The 25,095-nt window shown below is 43.0% G+C and overlaps 2 protein-coding genes across 5 annotated transcripts in view; both read left to right on the forward strand.

Moving 5' to 3' along the window:
• Positions 1–25,095, forward strand: part of LRMDA (leucine rich melanocyte differentiation associated) — a 1,045,267-nt gene that overhangs the window by 180,241 nt on the left and 839,931 nt on the right. The gene's annotated exons all lie outside the window — the stretch shown is intronic.
• Positions 10,356–15,949, forward strand: LOC123846577 (elongin-C-like). The gene has a single exon (XM_045878174.3). It carries the CDS (start codon positions 13,243–13,245, stop codon positions 13,531–13,533), a length of 291 nt encoding a protein of 96 aa, XP_045734130.1. The 5' UTR covers positions 10,356–13,242; the 3' UTR covers positions 13,534–15,949.

The raw sequence follows: 25,095 nt of genomic DNA on the forward strand, positions 1-25,095 counted from the left end.
GGCCATAGTAGATGGAGGGAGAGGCTTCTCTGAGGTTCTGCTGGTGCCTGATTCTGGTGTGGCCTCTGCTGAGGCCCCTGGAAGGAAAAGTCAAGGCTGCCTCTGAGTAGAAAGAGAGTGAAGGAGGAAGATTAAGAAGGTATGGGCTCCTGTTGTTCTTTGCAGATGGAGAGGCCATTTCCTGCTGCTGGTTGCTGATCTCTACCTCTCTCTGCTTCTCTGCTCCATGATTATAAAGTGTTTTGGCCATTTACCTAAAACACATAATCCAGGGGCCACTGCATCCATCAAATGTTGACTTGATAGTGCTGGCAATTGCCTGCAGCTCAGGCAAAATTTGCCTGCTTTGGTTTTGTGCAGTGAATGAATTGATTTTCTGAAAAAAGCTGTGTGTGTGTGTGTGCGTGTGTGTGTATGTGTGTGTTTAGGAGAAAGAATGGAGTTTGATTTTTTTAGTGGGCTTGTTTTCTTCGAGGGGGATGGTGTAGGAAGAGGAAGGTTCATAAAGTGGTTTGTGTGAGCTTGAGAAAGAATAAATGCAGACATGAACACAGACACGATAGATATGAAATTAATGATGTTTTACAGTGAATTAGGAAGAATGAAAAGATGCAAGAGATCCCAAAGATAAGAGGGCCAAGACAGATCAAATGCTCCTGCACCCAAAATGGTGTGTGTTGGGTTTAATTATCTTCTTTCCTTCCCGCAAGCCCCCCGTTATAAGCAGGCATGCAGGCCATGGTGCATGTAGTCTTGTCTACAGTTTTTACTTTTTGCAAAGTCATATGTTTTTAGCTCTGATTGCAGCCACTACTGAGTGGCTCACCTTGTCTTGAGTAATGAGAATAAACAACTGGTCACTGCACTGACCACTGAAACTAATAAAGATATATAGTACTGGGCTGGCTTAGGGAGTCACAGACGCATTCTTAAACTCTATGTGACATTTATACCAAAGGAACATGATTCCAAACTCATTCACTGCTTACCCATTCTGAGAAAGAACAAACTATTTGACTGATGGTTTGCTAAATTTAATATGCTTAGCAAGTAAAATTATTGCCTACTCTAATGCTGTGTAATTATTAAGATACACTGCTTTTAAAAATACCAAGTGAATAATATTGATTTAGTGAACTGCTATTTAGAAAAATGCCAGCAAAGGAGGAATATTTTATTTTAGCTGCCTTAGAGCTGTAATGGGTCTGGGCTGAGATATGCATGTGGAAATAAATTATGTACAAGGTAAACTATTTTGTTATATAGTACCCATAATATTAATTAAGCCGTAATTTTACCAACAATGCTTTAATTTAACAAATAAACAGGAATCATCTGTACCATTCTTTCAAATATATAACTTTGGGACCATAATAAAACATGCAGAAGCACCTGCAGTTAATTGTAAAGCAAACAGTGAGACTAGCAACTTTAAAGGGTAATTGTAATTTATAATTTATTTATTTGACTTATGCTGGGTATAATTACTGTTATAATGCATTATTATTTGCAGTCCAGCATAAGATCTATCTGATTCCAATTGAGCACAGGCAGCCTGGTGGAGCTTTCGGCTTAGGCCCCTTGAAAGTATACCCTGCTCCCTTCCGTTCCCTGCAATGGGAGCTTGTAAAATAAAGAAGAATGGATGGGCTACTGTCAAAGGCAATCCTTGTTCAAAGCTGTAAGAATATTTCCATTTCCATTTAAGCCAAGAATTTTCCCTGCCCTCACAGTTCTTTAGATAGCAGTACTGGGTAGTGACATTGTCAGGGTCTGCCGGCCGCCAGCGCCATGGATGACTGGGCCAGGCTGGTGGCTCTGTGGGGAGGGGAGGGATGTGGTGGGAGGGATGGGTGCGTGCAGAGCCAGCTTCTCCCTAAATTCCTGTCTGAGGGTGTTTATTGTTGTGGTGCTTTTGGGCGTTGTTGTTGTTGTTGTTGTTGTTTTCAAGAGCAGCCTGGAAGGAACAGCCCGAGGGGGAAAAATACCACCGTGGAAGAAAAGAAGCAATTATAGCTGGCTGTTTGTGGCTAACAGAATGCTGAAATGGCAGATTTGCAAATTTGTAAGAGAGGGAAGCTGAGTGTTCATCTTTATCAGCCAAAGTGGTTTCTTGTTAGCTGAGCAGCAAGCTAGAAAGCGACCGATTTTGACAACATAATTTACATCTTTGTATAAAACTATTGCTGGCAGCTGAACTAATTTGTGCTGGATTAGGTTGTTTGTCTCTGCTGCTGACTAACCATGCAATCTATCAGAGGCCGTTCTCAAATATCACTTTTCAACTGTGCCCTTGAGAGGGGGAATTGATCGGGAATATACGGAGCAAAATTACTCCAATAACTTTATAGAAGAAACAATTACGGACTCATACAGATGTGAATAATTCTGAAGAGTAGGAACAAATATGATGAATTTAGCCCTATTCCTATCTTTCACATGTGCATGAAATTTATAAATAATACAATAACACATTATTGGCCCTGTTTCCTCTTTCTTTCTGGATCTCGGTCGATGACGGTAATAGGAGAAAGAAGAGGAAAGTGCTTGGTGGAAAACATTCTCGGAGACCATATTTGAGGATTTTGAGATGCAGGTTATGTGAAAGTCACTTACGAGGTGCTGGAGACAATAGTTCCCATGCACATGTCCCGTAGAATGTCTTTTCATCCAGTCTGAGTTTTAGAAGTTTTAAAATAAAATGCTCCGATAGAAAGAGACGTCAAGCATACAAATATATTTTATCATGTATTTCCATGTTATATTAATAATTGTACCACACAGAAGAGGAATGGAGTCTCCCTTCTGCTTTTAAGTGAATATCTTAAATGTTTCTTCCTGTCCTCAAGGGAAGATACGGGATGATAGAATAATATAAGGGGGCAAAAAAGGAGGGGGCGGGGGCAGAATTCACAACTGATAACTGAGCTGGAGTTGTTTATAAGATGCCTGAGATTAGCCAGCAAACAAAAAAACCATTAAGCACCTATTATTTTAAAGCAGTGGGCACATTTTTCATCACTCCCCTCTGATAAATTTTCACTTGTGCATCCTGCTCCAGGTAATTAATTGCTTTCAGTTCAGAGGAGTAATAATGCAATAAATTATGCCAGTATTTCTAGTCAGAGGATCATATTGCAGCTTCCTAACCAAGGCAGCACTAATAACAATCCAGGAGACTGGTGGGCCATAAGAAAAAACAGTGCTCCATTATTATAAATTGGTTATGTAAAGTGTCGAAGGACCAAATCCTCAAAATTGCTTTCAAGTGATCTTATTCATGGAAGTTTGCACATTCATGGGTTTGGTCAGGATAATCCTGTGTGAAGATTACATAGCTACTCTCAACCCTGGGAGCTTTGCAGACTCTGGGCACTCCAGCTGTGATGGCAGGGTCGTTGCTGAAGCATAAAGCTCTAGTGGGATGGAACTTTCTGAGATGGCAGGGATGCTGACGATGATGGTGGTGTGTTGAGTGCTTGCCATATATAAGCACTGTTCTGAAACTTTACATGTACCACCTGTATTTAATCCTGGTAGCAAACCTCTGAGATAGGATTATTGCTATTCTCATTTCCAAGACAAGAAAACTGAGGCACAGAGTTTTTAGGTGACTTGTGCAACTGGTATTGGAATTCATGTTTATATCCAACGCACAGCACCGCCTCCCAGAAGGAGGTTTACTTCTGACTCCAGCCTAGACTGCAATGGATCAGGGTAGGATGGGGTTGGAGGCAGAGTTGGGAAGGCACCAGCTACCTCAAAAAAGTAGTTGTAATCTTCCTTGGTTCCTTACCAAGCGAATACCCCACTTTGCCCAGCTTCTGAAAACTTCTCTCTGACTTGTGGACCTCTTGCTATAGCTTTATTTTTTTTTTCTAGGCTTAAAAAATAACACATATCTGCCCCCTCTCCTCTGTATAAATGACTTCAGTGGTTCCTCTTCTCTCCTCCCATCGTCCCCCATTCTTTGCCTTCTCCAGGCAAAGTTCCAACTTTCAGAAGAGCCTCACAGAGGAAATTTAGAGAAATCCTGTGCCTTTCTTTAGTATGTGGTTGTACTTTTATTTCCTGTAGACAGCTTAAAGAGGAGGTGATGGTTCCCACCTGCCTCTGTGTCTGTGTACAGACATACCTCAACCACTCAGAGCAGCACCAAAGAGGGGAGAACCAGTTGACCTTGACTGTTGTCCCATATGATAACCACCACCACTCCTCCTCTCAGGCCTTGGACAAGTTGAAGGTTTTCTTGCTGCTTTTAACCTTGAGTGACTTCTGGTGCTGAGGAGGCCAAAGAAATGTTCTTGGGCAGAGAAGGTGGGGCTGAAGACCAGGTAGAGGGAGGACCAGGAGAGAGACTACAGATGGCACAGGGAGAGAAGAGCTATGGTCTTTCACATGAGGCTGGGGTGGGAAGCATCTTGCTAAGTTGCTGGGGAGGAAGGTCCCCTTGGAAAGGGCTTAAGGAATGGGGTCAGTGGGCTCCATGAAGTTTTGGATGTTTTTACCTTACCTCTTGTACTAAGGATGTATCTTAAAACCCACTGCTTGGCACACTGCGTGCAAACAGGGAATCAGAGGCAGAGAGCCCTCCACTGACCATGGCTTTCCCTGGATAACCATAGGCTCCCCCGGGTATCCACAGCCATGGAAGAGGGGGAATCTGGAGTGAAATGGCTTGACCGTTGCTGGATTGTGCTGACCGATGAGGGAGGTAAATAGGCTGGGGTTGGAGGGGTCGCTCTTCTGCATTGTCCACAACAACCCAGCCTGGTTTTCTGCAATCCCATCTTGGGTGGCTGTCCTAGTTAGTGCACCAGTCATTGAGCTTTGTCCCTAATTTACTGCCACTGATACTGTTTCTTGAATTGAGGGAGTGGTTTCCTTATAGTTGGATGCTTCCCTTACTGGTCTCGCCTCCTTGGGAAGTGGGGCTCCATTGGTTCATGACCTCGTGGTTGCAAACACTGTTTCCCATTTGCCACCTACAGTTACCTACCAGGGTGAGCTTGTATTTTGTTATCTATGTATTTTACCTACCTATGAGGTCTTAACATTCATCCTCAGATATAGCCATATATACGTATTAGTCATCATACAAATATTATTTCCATATTATTCCTGAGCCAGAGGTTGAATTAAAAAAAAAAAAGAGGTGAGTAGACTGGAGGCAGCAACTAAGGATTTTCCTTAGAGCCTTTCTCCACTGTAACAGTATTTTGAGTTCTGTATTCTCCAGATATTTGAAGATATGGAAAAAGATGAATTTTTAATGAAAATCTAATGTATTTAAAGAGGATGATTTATGGCAAATTTGCTCCATATTTTAGGCTGTTGGAAAGTCAGAAGTGGAGAAGGTTTGGTCCACAGATGGGATTGTTGAGTGTGGCTGTTCCAGGACAGTCAATATAGAAGGGGGGAGGGTGGGCTGACGGCCACAGGTGATGTAGAGGGCCTCAGATCTGTTATCTTTCGGTGATAGTCTGTAAAAATCTTGGTGAGCATCAGAATGGAGAGGGTTGCAAGACCAGCTCAGCTAACCACCAAAGTAGTTTATCTAGATGCTTGGATCTTGGCTATGGATAGAAGTCTTCTACCTCTACCATTAAAAAGTAGATAGTGTAGTGATTTCTCAAGCCTCAGGCACATGCTACGGGCTTGCTTCCCATTTTGGGAAGATACGAACACTCCAAACTGGGAGATTTCAAATTTATTCAAGACCCAGGAAAGATGTGTAGAATCTTTTTTGTTTTTTTTAAAGATTTTATTTATTTATTTATTTGAGAGAGAGAATGAGAGAGAGAGAGAGAGAGCACATGAGAGGGGGGAGGGTCAGAGGGAGAAGCAGACTCCCTGCTCAGCAGGGAGCCTGATGTGGGACTCGATCCCGGGACTCCAGGATCATGACCTGAGCTGAAGGCAGTCGCTCAACCAACTGAGCCACCCAGGCGCCCTAATGTGTAGAATCTTAATTAAGCAACAGTAACAGGTTTGTAAATCCTCCCCCCGCCCTCCCCCCCTGTAAATCACACAAATCATCACCTGTGCCATTGATTGTTTAATTCTCTGCCTCCCCTATTAGGCTGTTCTCATTGAGAGGGCAGGACCTTGTCTGTCTTGATGGTCGAGTTTCTAGCATCCCATACAGTGCCTGGCCAGTGGCTGGGCCCTCGGTAAATATTCTTCATGGGAAGAATGGACATATTAAGATTGGGAAAATAAATCAAAGCACAAAGAAGATGATAAAATATCACCCATTACCAGACTACTCTGAGTGGACTACCGTTAAGTATTTTCTTGTACACCTTCCAGTCTTGTCTTTGTGTATTTCCCCGTGCCCACCACTACTCATACTGATAGGTATGTTTTCCACCTCGCACAGCAGAATCCTGGTGGACAAAGTTTTAACTCTTTACAATTTTTTTTGTTTGTACAATTCCATGGAAAATGACAATACAACAATGGATACTGGTCTGTGACTTGAGCTTTAGGAATGTTAAGATGCTAATGAGTTTGGGGGTGGAAGGTACAGAAAGGATAATAACTTTTCATTCTCTTATTTTTATATTCCTTTTGGGTCACAGCAGAACACTGGCACCACATTTTCTGTTGGTATATGTACTATACATTTTCTGGCTCTGAAATGGATTGCACTGAAAGTCAAGTCCACTCCTCCCCGTGAGGATAGAAATAGGATTTGGAGAAAAAGGAAGAGTGAGAGGTACTGCCCAGACTGACTTACACTGTGGAAACATTTCCACCCTTTTCATAAAAATGCCCCAAACGTAAGCTCCTGGCAGCAAGCCAAAGCCAGGGCCAGGCAGTACTCAAAGTGTCTGGCTGGTCCTTCCTGGGCCTTAAATTTGTCCCTGACCTGACCTTAGAGCCCTGGTCCATCAGAACTCCTGACTGTGGACATGCCAGCTGGTTTCCAGAAGGCCACCTGAGTAGTGGAGGGGTCCAGGAAGTCACTGAGTCTTTGCACACTGCCTTCAGTCCCCCAAGACAGCAAGCAGCCTCCTTGTTGACCACAGAGCCCGAGTTGGAGGCTGTTCCGATCCCTCTGGTAGAGTTTATAGTGCAGCCCATCTTCAGGGGCTCAGCTGCTTTTGCAAATGAGTAACCTAGATCACTAAGTGCCAGATCTCTTGCATCCTGTCTTGCCTCAGGACTCAGAAGCCGAGAACTCTGACTCGCTATGACTCTCTAGATAGCTGTCCTGGGTGTGGAGAGAGACCTCTGCTCATCAGATAAGAAAAGCGGGAAAGCATAGTTAGCATTCTGCATGAAAAGAACTCTGCAGTCACAATCAGCATCATGGTCTAGTTTGGAAGAAATGTTGGGCAATTGAACCTGGTAGTTTTCTATTTTATATATGACTAGTTGGAGGTCCCTCCCCCCACCCCCGCCAACCCAGCCTTTTTCTCTCTTGTTATCTCCTCTCCCTCCCTTTCTCCTTTTTGGACTTAAGAAAGGGTTCTCAACTTTGTAATTTTAAAACATATTCTCCTACACATCTCATTGTTCTTTTTAATAGGATCTGCCAGAACCACTCTGTGCAGAGCCCCACGTTTTCACATTATTATCTCATTGTCTATCCGAGTGTTATAGCCTTACTACGACTTCCTAACTAATCAGCTATTTCAACTTTCATTCCATAAGCTTTATGTCTGAGTGTAATTAAATGAGCATTAAGTCCTTTTTTTTTTTTTTTTACTAGCAAAGCCTGAAAGTTCTGATATTACAGTAATAAGTGTGAAGTGAATTTTGAATGGCATTTATATCTGTTCATGGGCTCTAAATGTTTGATTTGCATAACTAGTTAAAATGATATCAGAGCAGCATATTGATTTAATTCCATCTCAGAAAACTGTTAATTAATAATGATAATAAATGTGTCAGTCCTTTATTATCTGCTTTGAATTGGTGATGATAGCTATATTAATACCACTTCAGTAATAGACCTCTGCTGGCTATTGTTGGCAAAGCTTTCAAGGCCTGAATCACCTGCAATCAGAATTTAGAAAATTTATTGCAGATCAGTTTTAAAAAGAACAGCCATTCCATCATATGTGTAATTTTATTAACACCTACATTTTAATTTAACATTTTATTTACATAAATCATCGTGATCAGAAACTTCAGGAGGGTTTTAAACAAAGGCACTTTCTCATTTTTATGTTCCAAGTTAAAAGTTGCCTGATGGAAGGACTGAGCCCAGGATGATCCCTTTTTGTGGGGTTGTCAGACCCATGGCCCCTAGCTGGGCTGGCCAGTCTCTGGCTCATTATTAAGGTAGAACCTGCTGGTTCTGTTGCACTGCACACGGGCTTGTGTATATGGGAATGGGGGGATTGTTGGTGATGGTGCTGGGAGGGGGGAAGAGGGGGGAATCCTTTCCCCTCCCTACTCTTTCAAGGACTATCATAGATTCAGGAGCCGGTCTCACATCTCTGGTTTTTGGGAGAGATGCAAAAACCAAGATGTCTTCTCTGTCATTGGGTTTCTGGAAAGCAAGGACAACATGAATAGTTATCTTGCAATGGCTAGGCATTTCCCCAAACTGAGATATCCAGGGCCTGGTAATGCTGAATTTCCACAAGAGATGTCAGAGTCCCAAGAAGAAATCTTCCCAGTGGCTCTCAGTGGCTTAATCTCTGTCACATCTAGAGTCACGACTGTTGATGAGTGTGTGTGGAAAATTTTATAATCTCACTTTTCTTTTCAAACTTCTTTAAGTAGGCTCCATGCTAGGCTATGCTAGGCCATGCTAGGCTTCATAAACACACATATAGCAGTGCTTAGCACCCAGAAGATACTTAATGATTGGTAGCCTGTCTTTTCCTTTTCCTCTTAAATTATGGGCATACACTTACCATTCCTTGTCTGTCCCAGGCTGAATAGAGACTTGAACAGCCTCTGTTCTTGGAATCAAGAATTTAAATAACTTTAGGTCTACATCAAGAAGCCTGAGGAACTTGCTGCTTTCCTCACTAGAAGTTTACCCCTAGGTTTGACTTGACGGATATCAACACAATTTGTGTAATTGGAGTCTGCTTCCCTCCCAGTCCTTCATGTTTGGTTCATATATATGGATATATAAGGGCTTTTTCTTACTTGGAATCTGCATAGTATCTCCCCCTTTCTTCTCTTACTTTAGAACTAGGTCTGAACTTGCTTTTACCTTTTGATCTTCCTTCTGACCTCTTCTTAGAGAAGAAATTGCTAGCCATGACACCATGTAACTGCAGAGTCTTCTCATTGGTTATAACTGAGCTGTGGTCCAGGGAGATTGTAACACGCCCAAGATCTCATAATCTTTCTTTCTTTCTCTCTTTCTCTCTTTCTCTCTCTCTCTCTCTCTCTCTCTCTCTTTCTTTCTCTCTCTCTCTTTCTCTCTTTCTCTCTTTTTCTCTCTTTCTCTCTTTCTTTCTTTCTTTCTCTTTCTCTTTCTTCCTTTTTCTTTCTTTCTCTCTCTCTTTCTTTCTTTCTTTCTTTCAAGATTTTATTTATTTGTCAGAGAGGGAGAGAGAGAGACAGAGCAAGCACAAGCAGGGGGAGCGGCGGGCAGAGGGAGAAGCAGGCTTCCCGCTGAGCAGGGAGCCCGATTCAGGACTGGATCCCAGAACCCTGGAATCATGACCTGAGCTGAAGGCAGATGCTTAACGACTGAGCCACTCAGGTGTCCCATGATCTCATAACGTTATCTCTCTCTTTTTTTTTTAAAGATTTTATTTATTTATTTGACAAGGAGAGACACAGCGAGAGAGGGAACACAAGCAGGGGGAGTGGGAGAGGGAACACAAGCAGGGGGAGTGGGAGAGGGAGAAGCAGACTCTCCGCTGGGCAGGGAGCCCGATGCGGGGCTCGATCCCAGGACTCTGGGATCATGACCTGAGCTGAAGGCAGACGCTTAACGACTGAGCCACCCAGGTGCCCCCTCATAACGTTATCTCTTAATCCAAGTCATGCATCCCATCTGTACCACCTACCAGTCCACTCAGGCAGCTCCTGGAACCTCAGTATAACCTGCAGTAAGAACTCCAGTTCTTTCTTTTTCTTTTTTTTTTTTAAAGATTTTATTTATTTATTTGACAGAGAGAGACACAGCGAGAGAGGGAACATAAGCAGGGGGAGTGGGGGAGGGAGAAGCAGGCTTCCCGCCAAGCAGGGAGCCCGATGTGGGACTCGATCCTAGGATCCTGGGATCATGACCTGAGCCAAAGGCAGACGCTTAACGACTGAGCCACCCAGGTGCCCGTTTCTTTGGGCATCCTTCCCTTTCAGTTTCTGCTCATTACTCCCCTTTTTATATTCAGGTTCCACTAGGCAGTGAGCCTTGTGGCTCCCCCCTCCTTCCCACCCCCACATGGGAGCAGGAGTGAAGTCTTGGCCTCAGAAGAGCTTGCTAACACTCCCTTCAGACTGTCCCATCACCAGTCCTTTCCATTTCTTGATGGGAAAAAACACATCCTTTGTTTGAGCCTGTGATAGATTAGCATGGCTTGGAAGGAGTGCTGGCTTTCCGAACTCCTGTGGGTGTGTCTTCAGCTGAACATTTCTCTCCTGACTTTGATTTCTCTCTCAGCAAGTGGGGGTGTAATTCGCCTTGACATCGCTGGCCATCAGCACCACACTGAAATGGGCCTTCTTTGACTCAAAGTGACAGCCCTTGGCCCCTGTGACATTGTTTCCATAGATTTGCAATGAAACAGTTTTATATTTTGCAAAATAGAGTGATCTCCTACGACTGGCATTGATGTGGTTTTGCCATGGTCTTCTGGAGGGTAGGGCTGTTTCCACTGACCCACCCTAAACTGGTTCCCCTTATTCTGGAATGTGGGCACATTGCTCTTAGGCTGCTTGGGGTGATGATTTTGTTTGGTTGGTTTTTAAATCATTGTTGAATGCCATAATATGTTCTGTCCTTGTGTAGACCCTACTTCTTGTTATTTTATTGGCTCCTAATATTCCAAGACCTTTGTTGCCCATCAGCAACCTTAACACTTCTGCCCTTCTACCTTATAGTAGAAGGTCAGTATCCTAGAGAAGAGTGAGCTTGGTACCTTCCCCTGGAAGGTGAGTTCTTCTGGTGCCTCTCACACTTAGAGACAATATGATCTATAGTCAGAGGGAGTATCAACCTCTTAAACCTTTGTCCAAGATGTGGAAATCTTTGGGGGCGATTACTAGAGGAAGGAATTGGGCTGTCCACTGGTAGTTGGTCCTTTTCAGAGAAGCTTAAGTCACAAACTGGTTGTTCTCAGCATTTTATAAAAATACTTGGAGGCAGACAAATAAGGATGTTTCATCATCCCATCTAAAAAAAGGGGCTGTTGTGATACGCCCCCCCCCCTTTTTTTTCCTAGAAGGCTCTAACCTTTGGGCTTTGAAATTTATCATCTTAGCTAGCCAATATCAAATTATTAGGGAAGGCTTTACCAATATACTGTTAGAGTTATTAGAATATTAAAATACTTCTAGAAATGTTATACTTTCTAAGTTGCACCCTTCTGACTCCCACTCAAATGTTAAAATGTGCGGGGGACTTAAAGATTTTTTTTTTTTTTTGCCACCAGGTATGTCTTGTGGGGCTGGAACCAAGTTGTCTTTGTATCCAGTATAGGGGAGGCCTGTATCTTTTACAGCATACAACTGCTGAGAGGATCCCTAAAGAGTGGGTTTTTTTTTTTTTTTCCTAAGAATTTTTCCTCCTAATGTGAGAGGATCAGGCAGCCATTCCCTCCGCCCCCCACCCCCAAGATGTCATGTTTGGGCTTTGCCTTGTCATGGACTCTGCTGGTGAGAATTTTCAGAACAACTCCATGTGCATATTTCTGACCTTGGCTTCTCCCTGTGGGTTGGGGGAGGAGTCCCAGGGGAGTGGATTCCTGGCAGAAGATGTGGTGAGCGCTTGAGCATGTGTTTGAGGGGAGATGGGATGTCAGGCTCTGGGAGTTCTCTGGAGCAGTCTCCCAAGGCATTGTGACTATTTACATATTTTGAAAAAAAATAAAACCAAACTTCTCAAAGGGATGGCTTTTCTTTTTACAGCCTTGGTTTGCACATTCTTTTAGATTCTGGCATAGCTCTTTTTCTCTGATGGTTGTAAACTGTATGGTCCAACTTTCTAAATGGGGGAGGAGAATTTGTAATTGAGAGCCGGGGCTGCATGTAGAAGCCTCGGAATAGGAGTTGGGAGGTTGGCTTGTGAATTTTGGTTGAGGTAGGTGACCCTGCTACATAGGTGTTAAAAGTTGTTACAGTAGAGGAGGTTGAGCTTAAACAACCGCTTTGATGGCGTTTGCCAGTCTGAATGTATTTTTTCCCACTCCTACCCACTCCCTGTGTGAGTTTGTATTCTTTAGCCCCAGCTGTTTGCGATATTTCACTGTCAAATACATAATTAACAACTTTGTAAGCCAAGTTTAGTGTGTTTTTACATTCATGCACTGAATGTCTTTTCTGTCTTAAGCCAGTTACATCTTTTTTATTTAAAGCTGCCTCCCCTCCCCTCCTGCCCCCACAAAACCTGTTTCTAGAAAATTTGTCATTCTAACATCTTTCCAAAGAGTGAACTGTATCAAAGTGGACTTGGGAAACTGTATCAAAGTGGATTTGGGAATACAGATGTAGATTGTGGTGTGGAATTGCTTTGGAATTTGAAACTGGTTGTGTAGACTGAGCTGATGATGGATCCAGTTGTGAATAATTTTTTGAAACCGATGATGTCAGTGGCAGTTTTATGACTAGGATTTTGACAGATTAGCATAAATTGCTGGAATATGGGTGAGAAAGCAAGTCACAGCTAAGGGTTGAGCCAATAAAGCAAAATCAAGGAGTTAAAAAAATTACAGCTCTGTTTACATTTTTTCTTTGAAAGCACATATTATAGTGGATTCTCCCACAGTATATTTTAAGCATTTTTTTTTCTTTTCCAATCTTAGGAAATTTATTGATATAAATAATCACACTAGGGTCAAAGGAGAAAACCAGATCATCTTAATAGAATTCAAAATTCGTTTCTGATGAACTGTTTTTAGTTTATGTTGATAAACTAGCATTATATAGAGATTTAACAGGATGGAAACTCTTTACTTCAAGTCAAAAGCAAACGTCCTGGGCTGTGGTGGCTGCAGGGCTGATGAGAAACTACTAAAGTTCCCGTGGAAGTAAAGTAGGATTTCATAAGAACATGATGGAGAAGAGAAAACGTATGGTGGCTGTGATGGCCCTGATGCCATGTATGTCAAATTGATATCTTCGGGTGGTCATGAATTTATTGTAAAAAGAGAACATGCACTAACATCTGGAACAATAAAAGCCATGTTGAGTGGCCCAGGTCGGTTTGCTGAGAACGGAACCAATGAAGTCAATTTTAGAGAGATTCCTTCACATGTGCTATTAAAAGTGTGCATGTATTTTACCTACAAGGTTCGCTACACTGACAGCTCCACAGAGATTCCTGAATTCCCAGTTGCACCTGAAATTGCACTGGAACTGCTGATGGCTGCGAACTTCCTAGATTGTTAAATAAAATAAATTATAATAAGCTGTTAACTTTTTTCAGTATTTAATACCGGTAGTTCAGTTAGTAATTTTTTCATATGTAGCATGTTGCCTGTGTGCAGCTGAACTTTAAAGTTCATTGCAAAGCAGATTATCTTCTGTTCTTTTGCACAGCAATCAGAGTTGAAATTTGTTCGCTACATCAACAAATTAAGGACATTTTCACAAATTGAGAAATAAACAAATATGCCAATTCGTAAAAAAAACAAAAAACAAAAAACAAAACCTCCTTCAGTGGTGCAACATTAGAGAAAGTCAGGACTGAGATAAGAGGGTCCATTTCTAGTATGATTTAAATTAATCATTTTCTTCAATCCCGGAAGATCTCACCTGGAGGTTTTGGTCACCCTGGGGCTGAATCTGAACATCAGGCACTCTGTTCTGGCCTGCCCTATGTTTAACAGTTTTTTAAATTAGTTGTGAACCTTTAAAGAAACTGGAGGTTTCACCAGAAAATCCTTATCTCTGGCTTCTCTTGAGAAATCTGGCAAGATGAGGTCTGTGCTCCTGAATGTAACACAGGCCCAGAGCAGAGTGGCCACTCCTGTCTTTAGACACAGAAGCTCACTGTCTACCCTTTTTTGAGAAACGAGAGCAGTTGTGGGCTTGCTTTGCTCTGGGTGTCTGAGGAATTGGGGCTACTCTGGGGTGTTTCCCAAGAAATGGGGAACTGGGGATACAGGCTCTGATGACCCTTTGTGTTTTGGGTTACCAGACTCAGTACTTGGTAAATGACAGGCTGGATCTCCATTCTCTTTCAGGAGCTCTTTTCCAGCAGTTAGGATTATTTAACTTTCTTAGGAGCTGGCAGCCTCAGGCCAGGGTAGACTGGAGTCCTGGGGTACTGTGCCCGAGTGTCTGAGGACCGGATCTGGCCTCTCACGTTGGATTATGGCCTTGTTTCCCCACTTCCTCTCTATTTAATGCCTTTTGAGTCCGTCAATTGCTGGATACTTTGTTTTCAAAGTTTTTCAGTTCAGTTTTCAGGGGGATTTGAGTCTATCTGCTCTCCCTGCAGGTACAGATTTTTTTTCAGATAAAAAAAAAAAAGTGCCCAGTGGGCCTTTTTGTCCATAATGAAGGCCACAACCAGCACCCACAAGGAGAGATGGAAGAAGTCCCAAGTGGAATATTTCTGGTTCTGCAGTTAGAGGAATGGATGAAACAAGAGGCATTTGATTTGAAGGATTAAAAGAATTGGCCCTTCTTGACATTTAATAGGTTGCCCCAAGCTGTTTTTTCTGATTAAAATATTTGTGCAGACACTACTGCCCCTGTGTATTGTCAAGTTCATGTCCCCCCCCCCCCCCCCCCCAGTATTTCTCTTTAATGTTTGGTCTGCCTTGCTCTGTTACTTTCTGGGAAACCCATGGGTTGTGGTTGTGGGTTTGTGTTGCACTGTGTTTACTCATTTTTTGAGAGGCCATGTGGAAAGTCCTTGTGCGTGAGACTTGCCCATACTGAAACTATCTTATTAGAGAAATTCAAGGCTCATAGGATTGAAGATTTTGTACCTGAACCAAATACATTTTAGGTATAAGTATTTATATTGATTAATCCTTTGTAAAACTTAATTCAGTGAGAGTTTCTTGGGTCTGCCCCTCTACCTAGCTACCTACCTGTCTACCTTTTTCTAGGCTTAGGATTCCTGGAGGGAATCTTAGGTGGAGTTGAGCATAGAAGCTTAGGATTCAGACTTGGGTTCAAATCCTGATGCTGTTGCTAAGGAACAGTGTGATCATGTTACCTTGAGCTAATGCCCTAGCTACTCTTAAGACTTATGATCTGTATCAAAGAATTGTAAGAATTAAATAGGTATATAATAAAAAACTTAACACCATGCTGGCATACCATAAGCTCTTAATAAAATACTAGCTGTATTAGCATAGTGTGGGCAGCAGGATTACAGGTGATTTTAATGTGTTCATTTTTTCATGGGTTGTATTAAGCTTTGCTCTGATAAAAATTATACGTATAATTTTCAAAAAGATAAGTGTAATTTTTAAAATTGATAGTTTTTTTTTTTTTTTAAAGCTGTTGAAGTGATAAATAATCCAGTAAAAGCCCTCAGCCCTCATGGGTCTCTGGGTGATAACCCAGCAGCACGACCTTTATCATCTGTGGTTTAGCAGCTCCAAGATTTAACCCCTCTCCCCCCCCGCCCCCCCACAACCCACCCAGGGTCTGGAGAGATCCCCGTCTTCGAAGACCAGAATCTGCAAGGCTTTTATGTTGTTCTGCTTGTTGATTGGGGACCCATAAAACATTCAGGCAATCCAAATGACAAACAGGAAAACAGCCAACAAACTAAGGACAGAAAGGGGAAGAAATAACTATCTCACATCTATGGAGTGCTGATGCTGCATTTTTGTTTTACTTGCACTGACTCATTTCCTGCTCACAGGTAGGAACTGTTATGCCCATTTTACAGAGGAGATGGGTTCTGAGTTAAATCAGGTAAAGTTGTACAGGAGGAAGCTGGTAGAGGGGAGATTTGAACTCTGAAGCCGGAACAGTTAACTGGCGGGCTGCACAGTTTCTCTGTGTTCCGACGTTGGGGCCAAGACTTACATCGACTCAGCCCACCTTTGAGTGTAACTGTTCACTCCTCGTAGCCAGCTTCTGTTCTGATTGGTCCATGCCTGCGCCGTGAAATAGTATGCATATTCCCTCTGGTTAGGGAAAGTTGTCATGTTGCAGGAAACCAGATACCGTTTATGTGGGGGAAATAAGTAGAAATATTGATAGGAAATAAGTCGAAAAACGGAGGCAGAGGGGGAGAGGAAGACGAGAGGAAGAAACTAAGTGTTTTTGTGCAAAAGGAAGTAAAGTGTTAAGCCCCATCAGAAATGAGTGCAGAGAAGGGGTACAGAATGAAAGGAATATGGGGAGCAGTATGTGCTTCAGGAGGTCCATCTCTCAAAGGCCATTGTCCTGGAAAGCATGTGTAACCCGTACTAAAAGCTCTGTAGTTTGCTCGGAGAGCTGAAGCAGGATCCTGAGCTATAGAGATGCTTAGCCTCACTTGGAAAATGTTTCGAAGGAAAAACTGGAACTGCTGCATTTCTAAGCTTTCAGAGAACATGGGTCTTTTTAACTTTATTTTACATTGAGCAGGGCAGTGCCTGTCACACACTGATTTCTCCTTCCCCTCTGGGTCTCAGCTGTCTTCCTAATAGGCAGCTGCCCGGAGTGGAGTATGGCATTGTTAACCATCAGGGGTGACCAGCCTGTCAGCGCAGCTGGCTGGAACCCTGGACGCTCGAGGCGCCTGACAGCAACCCCATTTGCATCCTGTGCAGAAAGCACCCGCATCCTTTTTCATTAAGAGAAAAGTTACCCTAAAACACCAGACACACTGGCAACTGGAGACCCTCAAATAGCTTCTTTTGGATCTCATCCTTCTCTATGACAGTATCAGGAGTGGTAGCTTCCGAATTACTTTCTTTTTACAGTGTTTAAAACTTTTTCCAAGTAAGACTTCTTCCACTGAGCCCAAAGAGGTAACAGATCATAGAGAAGTTGTTCTGGTTAAAGAATGAAGGAGAAGCCTGATTCTCTCCTGCTTTATCCCAAGAATGCCTCCATGGAATCCCAGCGTTCCTAAGAATACAGTTTGAGAACTACCGTTCATGGCAGAAGGCGGTTTTAATCTCGTCGGATTTCCCTTCCTGGTTCTTATTTGTGCTTTACCTGAGTGGCTTCTGTAGCTGACCTTCTCAAATGGCAAAGGGTTAAGAATATCATCAAAAATTAAACCAAGCTCTTCTCAGGTCAACTTGTAAACCCTGTGTCCCAGATGGCTTTGAGGAAGGGATGTGACATTGTCTAATGACTTCTCGGAAAATTTGTTTGTTCCTTTTTCCCCTTTCTCTATCTCCATTCTTCTTTCCTTCTTCTTTCCCCACCCCACTCCTGATTTGATGAAACTGTTTGTGATGTCCAGCATATATTTTACTGTTCACTGTGTGTTGTTGTACTTTAGCAATTTATAACTATGATCAATGTTGTGACCTTAGGGAAATTGCTTATATAATTATAGAAAGTTTACAGTCGTAAGACAAGGAATGGGGAAAATATATCACTGTAAAATATAAATATGTTTAAATTACATTTAGGATTTGGAATAGTTCCTTGCTTGTGTTTTACAGAGTAATCTGTGATTTAAATCAGGTTTGGTTGTGTTTTTTCCCCCCTAAATTGGGTATTATAAATCAAGAGTAGATGCTGGATATAGCACACAAGAGGATTTCTTATACATTTTAATGTTGCATAAGTAAGAAATACCAGTAGTTCAGCAGTAAAATTGCAAATGTAAGCAAAAGTGAAGATTTTTCCAAATTTAACTAGGTTGCATTTGTTTAGTAAACTCTAGCAATAATTTACTGTTTTATTACGTTTACCTTTGAGATCTGGGCTGACTTTTTTTGTTCCCTTCCTCAAGAAGGAAAAGGGAGGTACATTACTATAATTGCTTGGAGCTAGAAAAAAACCAAGAGTACCATTTTGCTTTCCCTACCTGTGATACATAAACTTAAAAAGGAGAAGGAGGGAGGGTAGAACACTTACTAGGATTAAAAGTATTCATGGATGTATCAGTCACACAAGCAGGGCATTTATTTTTCGTCGGGTCAGGCTTTCCATTTGTGCCATCTCTTGTGAGACTAAGTGTTTTTGTACAGAAAGAAGTGGAGTGTTAGGCCCCGTTTTGCACATGTAAGCTGCTGGTAAGGGTGAGGACTGGGGAGCAAAGGAAGCTGATGGAATTCAGTCATGAATGGGCGCATATGTCTCTTCAGATCTTGTGGGGTCTCTGGAAGACAGGTAGGTTTCATTCAAGATAGTCTCTATTACACCATACAGGTGGATTTCAGTGTGTGAAGAGGCACTCGACCCGAGTGCTCCAGAATGGGTGCTGACCTCGGGGAGGAGGTGGGCGGACGGAAGGGCTTCTCAGTCAGCGAGGAGGCTTGGTGTGCTTGCTCCCGACGTGAGGGATTGTCGCCCACCACCCCTCCTCCCGCCACGTGCTTCACATGGTTAACAGGGACCCCAGCTTGGTTTAACTGTGGTTTGAGAGAAGTGAACTCTGGGATTGGGTTGGATGATGTTGATTAATAGGAGTGAGAGGGTGAGAGACTCCAGGGCCAAGCAGTAGGTCCATCTTGGTGGCATCTGATGTTGATTGGCTTTGTCCTGCGCGGCTGCGCTCGCAGAGCGGACATTAAGATTAAGTGATGCTGTCGTGTTGAGGAGCACGGCACTGCATCATTCTGGGAAGAGACAGCTGGGGTGGTTAATCCTTCATCACCAAGGGAGCACTGCCAGTGGAAAGATATACAGCCAAAGATAACCCTCCATAACTTGTGCTAAAGATCAGAAAACTTTGAATTCACATCCATCTGCTTAGTCTGGGGTGAAGATGAAAGATAGGCAGAATAGGAAATAAAAAACTCCTGAGGGATTAATCTTAGGCACGGTATGTAGCCCACAGAGTGAGCAGGCGGGAGAGAAACTTTTACGTGGCGTTTAAAAGGGCATTAAATGCACCCGGTTTCACAGCAGCCTCTTGAAGTAAAATTAAATGATACACACTCTCATTTTTCTGTTGCATTGCCACCATTGCACCCCAAAAGGCTATCAACCCCTCCCCCCCATTAGACCTCCTCTGAATTTTTTTTGAGGAGGTGCTTTTAATTCTGTGCCTGCGGACAAAGCATGTGGGCAAGGAACGCTGGAAATGCCTAATGAGTAGGAAGAAGAGCTTTTTGTTTTCTCCTTTCCCTGTGTGATTTTTAACAAGATTTTCACAAAGTCTCTGTGTGTGTGTGTATCTGTGTCTGAGTGTGGATCTGAAATGCTCTTGTTGTGAATATTTCTGAACAGCTGCAATGATTTTATATATCACGTGTAATCGAATTAAGCATTGTTGTCATACCAAAGTGATGTGCAGGGGGAAAATAAATCAGGGAGGGAAATAAATTAGAGGCCCCTCGCACATCTGCAGCTTCTCTGTTAGCACAGGGGTCAGGCTGGGGGAATGTCTGGTGCAAGGTGAGAATGTTAGGGACCTACATGCTCTGTCCTCAAGTGACTTTCTGTGTTGAGTTTAAAGGGAAGTTTTGTTGTTTTGTTTGAAACCTTTTGGTGGCAATATTTTTGTCTTTTTCCCTTGCCAGTTGGGTATTTGAGAATCTGAGCGAGAGCCTCATTTTGGGGCCTAGGCCATTTACACTGATTTGCAGAGGGAGCCCATTCTTCTCCTGCCAGGCTTAGCCTCGCTTGGGCCCTACAGTGCTGCAGCCGTTCTAAGGGTGGGAATAGGGAAGACATGGGGCAGCAGGGCACAAGCATTCAGTTAAATGAGGAGGTAGAAGTGAAAAGAACAATCTATTGAGAGAGATCTGGGTTGAAGTTCCTGCTAAGCATTGTGAACTTGGACAAGTCTCTTTCTCTCTCTGAGTGTGTTACAAATGAAAAACTTGAGCTCAAGAAAGAGGAGGTGAATTGTCTAAGGAAGGAAGAAAGGGTCCGTGTACCGTTGGGAGGTTAAGGAAAGAAAAACATGAAGTTCTGAATTTTGGATTAGATGATGGGAGAATCCATCAGTCTTTTTCTGATATCCTGGGGAAGGCACGTCCTATAGAAGATGACTATCTGTATGGTAAATTTTTACATCTCAGATGGTCCAGGATGCTCTTAATTTTGAACATGCAAACGATGTATTAATCTGTGCATATGCAGATATATCACATATATGTACATAAAATTATTGAAGTTTATCTTAAAGTTTTAAAGTTTATTATTTTTTTTTAAAGATTTTATTTATTTGAGAGAGAGAGAATGAGAGACAGAGAGCACGAGAGGGAAGAGGGCAGAGGGGGAAGCAGATCCCCCGCTGAGCAGGGAGCCCGATGTGGGACTCCATCCCGGGACTCCAGGATCATGACCTGAGCTGAAGGCAGTCGCTTAACCAACTGAACCACCCAGGCGCCCTAAAGTTTATTTTAAAGTTAATTTTACAGGTTAAAATTTTGGTTTTTATTTTCAATAGACAATTCATTAAATGGCTAAGTGTGACTTAATTTCTATGCCTTTGTAATACTTAAATAGATCTCCAAAAAAGATAATTATCTCTTGTCAGACCATGAGGTTTCATTTTGGATCCAGAAAAAAGTTGTGGCAGATTTGGGGAGAAAGTAGATCATATACATAATTCCTGGTGTGCCAAGCTTGGGTGGATGATGTTCTTCATCCACCCAGGAGGAGCTGATCCAAATGTCTCTCTTCTTGAAAGACTATTACATTGGGTTCACTTGACTGAGAAAGTGGTAAAGAAACCTGGCATTCTTAACAGATTCATTAAGGGGAAGAGAAGAGGGTGGTAAATCTGAAAGTGTGCCACCACGTGGAGGCTCACATGGGAAGATGTGCAAAGAAGAATAAGATTCAGACGTCATGTAGTTGTCTTCATCTGTTTGAATCTTAGTCTCAAATCCTAAATCTGCTGAGCCTAGACATTTCTCTGCCAGATCCATCCTGAGTATCCTGACTTGAATCACCAATCCAAATGGCCAGAAGACCAGGTTGGGGGATGGTTGATACTCTCCAAGCTTGGAATAAAATGGAATATGTGGGAGATGTGATATAAGGGCCTCCATTTGGGGCAGTGATTGCTTTTCAGGGAATTTTATACTTGGGAACAAATCATTGGGCCAGTGAATGTCAGTGACTGCTGGGTGGTATATATATTTTTTCTATTAGGATGCCTAGATACCAAGATTTTGCTGTTCCTAGTGAATGTACGTTTTCTGTTGTCTGGTCTTTTGAGAGATTTGACTAGTTTCAAGGAGAGTGGAAACCTCTGGGTTATTCCCTGAGCATCTGATGAGATTATGGCCAGATGTTTCTCAGCTCCTCCCTTATTTACTGTTATAGTAAATCAATGTGTGTGACATAGGTATACCTTGTATCATGCAAATGTCACAGGGGAAGAGTGATAAAGGAGATAACGGCGCTAAACCTAGAATCAGCAGACCTGGGTTTGGTTTTGACTTGGCTTTTGTTTCCCTGGTTTCCCAAGTCTTCCTGTTGGCTGTCACTCTGTTACCTCAAAACCTAGAGACTTGAAACAACCATTTTTATTATGCGTTCATGGAGTCCATGCATTAGGAATTGAGACAAGACAGAGTGGAATGGGTTGTCTTTGGTCCACAAGCTTGGAGCTTCCATTGGAAAGAGTCAAAAGCTGGGGGTAAGTTGGTGCTGGGGCTGGAGTCATCATTCAGACACATGTCTGGCATCTGGGCTGGGATGACTTGGCGACTGGAACTGCTGAATGGAGCCCTGTACGTGGCCTCTTCATGTGGCTTGTCTTCCTTGTGGTGTGGCCTCCTCAGGGGGTATTTGTTGGATGTTTTACATGGCAGCTCAGGGCTCCAAGTGTCAGTATTCCAGTGCTGCGGTGGAAGCTGTGTCCCATGGTGTAACTTCTATGCACTCTATCTGTGAAAGCAGCATGAGCCTGCCCAGATCCAAGGCAAGGGGGATCGTCTACCACATGGTAAGGAAATAGCAAGAGCACATTCTAGAAGAGCATATTGGGTGGGAGAGATGTTGTAGCCATCTTTGGAACATCTGCCACACTCAGATTTCTTTTCTGAGCATGACTAACAGTGGGTCAGGGTGAGAATTAATTGGGGAGACCTCTTTCAATATTAAAATTATGTGCTTCGTTAAAATAAAAATCCAATTGCCTTTAAAAAATGATAATTTACAAAGTGATGATTGGCTCCAAGAGTCTACTTTAGGATATCTTTATCTAGATAGGTGCCCAAGTGCAATCTAAAATGATCTGATAGGCAACATGAAGGACACTGATATGAGGGATGCAGGTTCTCTTTTTTCCCCTCCTAAGTTGTTATTTCAACTGAATTTTACACTACAGTGATTCTTTTTTTAGTCCAGCTTTATTTTTCTTGTAGCTTGTGGGTAATTAGGTGGCATGCTCCTATCTCACCAGAATTTCCATGAATGTTGGTTGACTTGGACATAAGTTAAATGTTTGACATGTAGGCTTTAGGACTGGAGTATAAGTTGGGGATCTGGGAGATGATGGGGTTTTGAAGTAGGACCCATGAACACTTGAGGCTTGTCCTCTTATGCTGACACAGGAATTAGGATGGAATAGATGGTGAACTTCTGGAGAAAGCTTTTTCCTTGCTGGGAGATTAAATTGTCACCTCTGGCATTGGTACAGATCTGACACTGGACATGAGGTCTGAAGGAGGGTGACCATGGGGCAGCTGCCCCCAGGAAGGCATTACAATTAAGGAGGGAAAGGGTTAATATACTGACAATGTTTCGGTTTACAGACACTGGCCCCTCTCTTTGTTCTGTTTTATCATACACATTCATCACGTTCAACCTGGCAACCCAACCAAATAGCTATTTAAGTTGTAAAAAATGAATCATAGCACAATTTCATGAACTGTGTGATATAACTGAATGTAATCACATTATAAAATGGGGCCTTTGCCAGCCTGGTGTACCTGGTTCTGGGCTTCCTCAGAATAAGTAAGTAAATAAATAGGCTTCATTACATATAATATCAGCAAGGTGGTTAGGCCAGTTGGGTTGTGGGGCCAGGCAAGGAAGCATCCAGATGTTTCACACTGGACCATGATGCCTTTCCAATCTAGCTCACCTGGAAAGGCCCACAAATCATGTTGGCCATCTTCTGTCTTCTGCGTGTGGCTAACCAAATTTCCTAGTTTATTAAGTAAGTGGCAGGAGAGATCCTGGGATAAGAACATAAACCCCATAAATGAGTACTATGAGGAAGGGTGCTACTCCAGCTCATTTCCACAGAATTTCAGGGCTCGCTTGCTTGGTACTGACTATAAAGATGGATAAACATACAGTCTCTACCCCCAGGACCACTCTAACAATGGGGCCCACTCATGCGTCAAACATCTTTCTAGGTGCTTTTTATGTGTTTTTTATTTGACTGTAAAAGATAAATCTTGAGCTGTAATATCATCTCCATTGTTATAGATGAGGAAATGGGAGCTTAAAGAGGTCAAATAACTCAAGGTCACCCAGCCAGTGAATGTCAGGGCAGAGATTGGAACCACCTTCTGCATGGTGGAAGAGCCCCAGAGGTGGGTTGTGGTGAGAGGCCGGTCTAAGCAGCTGGGAGCAGCCTGGTGGTGGAGGTGCCCAAGTGTGCCTTACTGGAGAGTTAGACTTGATCCCCTGGGTGCCTAGGAGCCCATGGGCTGGCAGTGTGACTGGAATAGAGCTTGACCGAGGGGGTGGGAGCAGGCCCGAGAGCCCGGCACCACGGCCAGGGTCAGGGAGGGGGAATAAAGGCGGGCTGAGGCACTGGATGGTGAACCTGCTGAGCCTGAGCTGGGGAAATCTTGCTGGGGCAGAATCCACTCCCTGTAAGAGCGCCTTGACCTCCACATTGCCTTCCTCCCCGATAGATACTGACAGCGACTTGTGTTCATTCTCTCCTCTTTCTTCCCTGCCTCCCCTCTTTCTCATGCATCACTTGCCCTTTTTCTTTGTCTCTCTCTCTGTCTCCTTTTCTTTCTTTTTTTTTTTTTTCAAGATTCTATTTATTTATTTGACACAGAGAGTGAGAGAGCACAAGCAGGGGGAACAGTAGAGGGAGAGGGAGAAGCAGGCTCCCCACTGAGCAGAGAGCTCGATGCGGGGCTCGATCCCAGGACCCTGGGATCATGACCTGAGCTGAAGGCAGTCTGTCTCCTTTTCATTCGTTTCTTTGGCTCCCCCCTTTCATTTTTCTTCCCCTTCCTTTGCTGCCCTGGTGTTTTCTTTACTCTGCTCCTGAAGGCTTGGCAGTCACCCCACCCCCATTCCTTCTTCACCTCCTCCCCCTCCTCTGCTTCCTTTGCCTATGGAATATATAAATAAATAAATAAATAAATATATATATATTTTTATCTGTTTTTCTCTTGGTTGTGTCAGCGTATTTTAGACTGCTGGGCTTTGCATGTTTTGCAGCTGGTTTTGATGCAGTTGTCAGATGGTGATGGATGACTATCATCATTTAAAGTGTAAAAGAAAATGCCTTGGCACAGAGAGACGTGATCCACTGCCGTCTGCCAGCCTGGATAGGCATGGCCACCATTTTCCTCGCCCCTCTTCTGCCTCCCACCCTGCTCACACTGCCCTTGCCAGAATCTACAAAAGTCATCGCGAGCCGTGCAGCACCGGGCTCTCGCCTCCCATAATATCACTTTGGTAGTTGTCAGATCATATGAAACGTCAAAATTCATGTGGCCTCTGTGAAGAGATATATTTAGTACAGCTGCTGCATACCTACACGCTACCCCTGACACTGACATATTAGTTATGCTGTCTTTTGCAATCTGATATCTTTAAATTTGCCACCTTGTTAAGTTTTGATTAATGTGATTCCATTTCACTAAAGTAATTGGCTTGGCCTGTTGTAAAAAATAATCAGCCCCCTCTATGGAACAAATGCTAGAACAT

Source organism: Mirounga angustirostris, unplaced genomic scaffold (genome assembly GCF_029215605.1).
Source record: "Mirounga angustirostris isolate CCGP_5_RB_7025 unplaced genomic scaffold, mMirAng1.0.hap1 SCAF_6, whole genome shotgun sequence".
Taxonomy (NCBI): Eukaryota; Metazoa; Chordata; class Mammalia; order Carnivora; family Phocidae; genus Mirounga; species Mirounga angustirostris.